This window comes from Sinocyclocheilus grahami, unplaced genomic scaffold (genome assembly GCF_001515645.1).
Source record: "Sinocyclocheilus grahami isolate Dianchi unplaced genomic scaffold, SAMN03320097.WGS_v1.1 scaffold333.1, whole genome shotgun sequence".
Taxonomy (NCBI): domain Eukaryota; kingdom Metazoa; phylum Chordata; class Actinopteri; order Cypriniformes; family Cyprinidae; genus Sinocyclocheilus; species Sinocyclocheilus grahami.
Window position 1 is genome coordinate 673,710 of NW_015505512.1, and position 6,000 is coordinate 679,709.

The 6,000-nt window shown below is 39.9% G+C and overlaps 1 protein-coding gene across 1 annotated transcript in view; it reads right to left on the minus strand.

Moving 5' to 3' along the window:
* LOC107602688 (potassium channel subfamily T member 2-like) overlaps positions 1-6,000 on the minus strand; it is a 48,798-nt gene that overhangs the window by 19,009 nt on the left and 23,789 nt on the right. The window contains exon 14 of the mRNA XM_016295258.1: positions 4,591-4,699. Within this exon, the coding sequence (XP_016150744.1) occupies positions 4,591-4,699 (109 nt within the window). The remainder of the gene's footprint in view (positions 1-4,590; positions 4,700-6,000) is intronic.

The window sequence follows — 6,000 nt, forward strand, 5'->3', positions numbered from 1 at the left end:
GTGGCTGGGCCGAGTGGCGAGTTCTGATTCCCCGCACCTGTCATCTGCAATCAAGGCACCATTCATAAGCACGCTCCTTCCAGTCACTCACCGTCCGGTCTACCGTTTACTACCCTGAACTTACCAGACTCTCTGAATGTTAAATACCTGTTTCTACTTATCTCTAGATCCCCGAAGTTCTTCCTAAGTTGCTCTCCTCCGCTCCTGCATCCTGATCCCTCGGTGAACCTGCAAAGGACTCAAAAACCATCAGTACTCCGCTAAGATCCATTGAACTGTCATTTGTGTTGGATACTCACCAGTCATTGCTCCATTCGATCTGCCTCAGCTATTTCTATCAATAAACCTGCTATTCATTAACTTACCTGTTGTCTCCAGCTTGATCTGTGACACATAGTGATTTAAACTGTTAACTATATTTGTCTGCATCTACATTCTGTATTTTGTGTACATGTAAATGACTGTCATTTCCAATGCCACAACAAACACATCTGGCCAATAAACTGATTCTGATTATTGGTGTTAATCAATCATTAAGGCTTGTTCTTTTTTTTTTTGTTATGTCCTTAGGTTAATAATTAAACAATATCATTTGTCACTTGATAAATAAGGCTCGTTCTTTGAATTATTCTCCATGTCAGACTGAAGTACTGGAGGCAGCACTTGAAGATGCACAATCACTCATAAAGATCAAACGGTGAATTAAAGACCTCTGTTCCTCCTCATGACTCTTTCTGCTCAACCACTTCATCTCCTCCTCCACCAACTCCCTCATTTCCAGCGGCCTCGGAAAGCGCACGTTGACCTCAACTGAAGCGGGCCGCGGCACAGCAGGCTAGAGCACTGTGATAATTGTGTTTCTAGATTCTTCTTTTTTCTCTAAAGCTGCTGTTTTCGTCCCCGTTCGAGGAGTGCAGCAGTGAGAGATTGTGCTCAATCTTTGAACCCCAGCAAGACGGTAACAACAGTGCCACTTCTCTGCCATTAGCATTAATTAAAGCAGCATGCTGGTTATGTTTATGAATGACCTGGCTGATGATATAGCCACACTAACACAGTGCAGAACTGGAAAAAGCAAAGCGGCCAGTTACTATTTCCAAACATGCCCACGGAGAGGAAAAGAAAATCAATTAACGCAGCAAAAGTCGAACAAAACAAACAGTGGTCCAGAAGTCCCAGAATAACCGTGAGAGATGTGAATGAAATGCTTTTCTCCTCAGACTAACCACTCTGTGAGCTTCAGTAACATTGATGTGAACATTAAGGTGCGATTAAGCTATTTGTAGAGCTGAAGTCAAGTCTCTAGTCATACTCATTTATGCCACCCACTCAGCTACTTAGTGCATATATTCCAGGCAGTGTCACAACATTCCCGCCATGCATAGAAAAACTGCATATTGATGCGTTCCGCCGAACTGTCAAGAAACAAGCACTCTGTAAACCACCAAGACGCCATACCGCCCACAGGGGATAACCACCTCTGACTGATATGAAACATAAGTATATATATCGCAAGTGTCATTTCAACCATAACTCTCAATAAAAGAAGCACATTCTTATTCATAATCCTGCTGACATGTTGCACATAGAAGCAGATAAAACAAACATTTGGCAAACACATCAGAGGCATCATACTTTTGGGAAAGTATGTCCAATGTTTTCAATTGACTGCTTAGATGGCTTCATATTTTCATGTTTTGGGTAAAGCATAAATTCCTTGATGATCTATATGAATTACTCCAAATTTTGATTGGCCAATATGTAAATTTACATATTTTGTGTTGAAAAAAAATTCTATACTTGTTAAAGGATAAACATATTTTGTAGATTTAATCACTTGATTTAAGCGATTAAAGATTTAAACACTCCTTCATAAATACACTTGAGAAAAAGAAGTGTGCTTAATTGTTAAAAATCTATTAAAAAGTATGTTATAAAACGGATAGTTCCGGTCCTTGATTCTGATTGGCTGAGCCACGTTCGAAGCTGTTGTAAATTACTCTACAAACATACACCTTTGTTTACTTTGTGTGTTGATCGGCAACCACTTTGTTGGAACCACAACCGTTTCTGAGGATCTACATTGTTTGGTGGAAGAACCACGGCTTCTTGGGGCTTATTGCTTTATTAATTACAGAGAGACACTTTTATGTTTCTTGACAACATTTAAAAAAAATGCACATTGAAATACTGTAAAATTTAAATTTTATGTTTAAACATTTAAGTTTATGTTTTAACAATCTTTTGCCATGCGTTTAAAAAGTAAACTTATTTTGATGTGTTGACTAACATACTAAAGCATTTACTTGACTATAAGTTTAACTTCAGTGTGTTACGTGACATTACATTTAAAGTTAATATGTTTTAAATGTACTAAACTGCAACTTCATCATTAGGGTGTATTCACATGGGCATTGGCGTTAACGCTTCTCATTTACTTTGAATGGGTGACATCAACTGAATTGTGAGTCTGTTGCATCACGTCACTGGAACTGCTTGCAGCAGAAGTTGAAAAATGTTCAACTTCTCAAGCACCAATCAGATCACTTTTATGCAAACACCCTAGTGCAGATGCTAGCCAATCACGTTCAGGCAACACCGGAAAAAATGTATGTGATTGGCTGTTGTGACTATGATGGTCGAGCGCTGACGCCGACACAATGTGTAATGCACCATCACAAATGTGTAATTATAAATATTTTAAGTACATGAAGTACAAGTTTCAATAAAAATGGCATTAAAGTGTATTTTAGTTTACTATAAATGCTTGTCAGTAAATCATATTTCAAAGACAATAGAAGTAATTCCTACTTAACACACTCTGAAGTTCAGCTAATTGTTTTAAATACAAATTAAGTGTCCCAAAATGTTACATTCACTTTGCATTTAAGTCTATTCTTAATATTTCCATAAGTATACTAATGTGTACTACTTTTTTAAAAGGGTCAAGTATCAGCCAAAAGATGCATCCAAAACAATGAATATTATTGAAACATTTGTGAATCAAGATTTTATTACACCAAAAATAAAGATATATTTCGTATATATATGTAGGGTTTTTGGGTCATAAATTTTAGCGTCATGTCACTGACTGACAAGGCAGCAAGGAAACGAATCATCGCTCCATTCTAATTCTTCTCTGATGGGTGACCAGCAGCTCTGGGTTCGACTGACAGATTGTGTGATAGTGTGCAATCTGTGGTTGATCTCTGGGTAAAGCTCAGCCGCCTCAGCCACTGACTCATCCTGTCTGTTCATCCTCCGCCTTCTCATTGACCCTAAAACCAGCGCCGCTACCACATGCTGGGCAGACCATCTTGCTCTCAGCATCCCAGCTGCAGGTAATGCAGCTCTATGGGCCATACAAATGAGGGTCTTCACGTGAGAGAGCAATGCATCTTCTTCTTCGCATTTTTCATCTGCTGCTCACTGGAGCGGCGGCGCCAGCTGCGATCTGGATCTCTAATCATCGCCTCACCTCACATCCTACTGCGCCGTGAAATTCTCCATATCATTTCCTGGTAATCTCCCTAAAATAACGCTCACACACACACATCACAGCAATCCCACAAACAAATCACCACACTTTAAGGTCCTGCTCCTATACAGGAGCATTCTCGACTAGTCAACTAGCTACTAAGTTACTAGTAGCACTGCTATTTTTAGTTAGTAACTCCCCAACACTCTTGCAAGGAGGTCAAGTGAATGAACACGGATCCTGTTGGTGTTTAAATGGAGATGAGCTGTGAAGGGTGAGGCTGGAGTGCAGTAGAAGCAGGTGGAGGGTGAAGAGAATGAATTTTCTTCACTTTTCCGACACAATCAAAGCTCAGCGGCTGATTGAGACAGCTGAAGCGAGGGCGGACGGGTATAGTTGCTTGTGACAATCTCAGCATTGTGCAGGAGAGCCTCATGGAGCTGGAGGTTTGAGTGCACCACACACTCTCCTCAGCCCAACAAGTGATGCTTGATTGGCTGGGCTTTTGAACATGAGAGGGGCTTGGACAGCCAAAAACAGCCTTGGTGACTATGAGTCTGCCGGCAGCAGGGTTATTATAGTTTTAAATATTTTATCTTGTTTTGTGTTTTGGGTTTTAATTTCAGTTTAGTTTTAGTTCGTTTTAATAGTGCATCAAGATCTTGTATTTTGCTCGTATGCTTTATTTTTGTTTTCAGTACTGGTTTTAAAATCTTTTTAAATCGGCGTACAGTGACTTTATCAGAAATTACTGCTTTTTATATAATCTAATCTGAATACATCTTATTTATATGGTGTCAGGCAAGAATAATCTTGCACTATTTAGACAAATAAGAGAAAAGAGGAACATAAGCCTTAAATTATGCTGAATAGCCGCCATTTTTAAGTACTGACAATTAACATTTTGGGGACCAGGAAAGTAAAAAGCATTATCCACATTTCCACAACTGAAGAGGGATAGAAAGTGGGTTGAGTGTTGAAGGACACGGCTTCAGAGGGAAGGAGATTGGCTGATCGGCTGCCTCTCAACACACTCGCACATGTAAGAAGCACATCGAATATCACACTATCTACACCTGCATCCCTGAGAGAAACACAATTTGCACGCTGACCTGCGAACTTGATGTGAAACTTGTTCTCGGGTTTGAGGATCTGCACGTAGAGAGGGCAGTTTGGGGCAAAGTCCTTCACGGCCCAGGCCCTAAGAATGGTCTGATGGTCCTGTGACAAAGAACAACAGAGAAAGAGAAGCACATGAACAGAAATATACCATTAGTCATAGTGTCTGCTCTTACGTACGTACCAGCCATTACCCTCTTTGCAGAGATTTTAACATCTAAAGTGTCTGACAACTAGGTGAATCTCATTAAAACATGCAGAGATCACATTTCACCACAAAATCAGAAGAAAAAAATCAGGAAATTATATTAAGCAAAAAGAAAATAAAGTCTATTTTCTAAACCATTAAGATATTGTTTCTATGTAAAATTATTAAGCATATTTTCCACCACATTCCAGACATTTACTTTGGAGTTTTTCTTAATTACTCTCCAAAGATGATTGTTTCAATGTTTTTTTTTTTTTTATAATTTAAATGAGAATTAAAATGAGCTATACTGTATTTATAATTTAAAGGGGTCATATGATGTTGCTAAAAATAACATTATTTTGTGTATTTGGTGTAATGAAATGTGTTTATGCGGTTTAAGGTAAAAAAAAAACACCTTATTTTTCACATACTGTACATTATTGTTTCTCCTCTATGCCCCGCCTTTCTGAAACGCATTGATTTTTACAAAGCTCATCGTTCTGAAAAACCAGGTGTACTCTGATTGGCCAGCTATCCAGTGCGTTGTGATTTGCCGAATACCTCATTTGTGCATTTGTGATCGGAGAAATGACAAACAACAAGCGCTACTCTACACTGCTCAAAACTCGCGTTTGAATCGTCAGTGGCAAATTCTTTAAATTAAAACATACTTACAGTCTGTGAGTCAGAACAGCCGGCATCGTAGTCTACTCTACCAGGATCAGGAAACAGTCCTCCATAAAATGCGCTGCACACATCTGAATATTTGGGTTGAACTGTTCTGGAACAGTGTTGTAAATACAACGTAACCACTGATTTCTAGTCGTGTCCTCTTTTGGAAGACCAAACAAAGTAGTTTAGCTTTCACAACGAAACACAGCGTCACACACGGCGGGCTAGAGTGAGGAACGGCCGGCGGGCTGAGTGAGTGGAAGCCGGTGGGCTTGAGAACGGCGTGGCCGGCGGATTCGACAAAGGTTTGCGGCAACCACATGTGACGACCCCGGGCTGGACTCTGCTTCGTCCACGGTGAAAGCCGATCCGGCGATCCACAGCTAAAAAAAATGGCGCTTTTAGAGTGATCGAACTAGCGGTTTCCCCAGTAATGGCTGTAATCAAAGCAGCTATGCTCATGAATGCTACTTTATCAGATCAAATGAAAATGCCATCGAAACTTTTCTGAAGACAGTCAATTCCCTTCAGAGATACATTC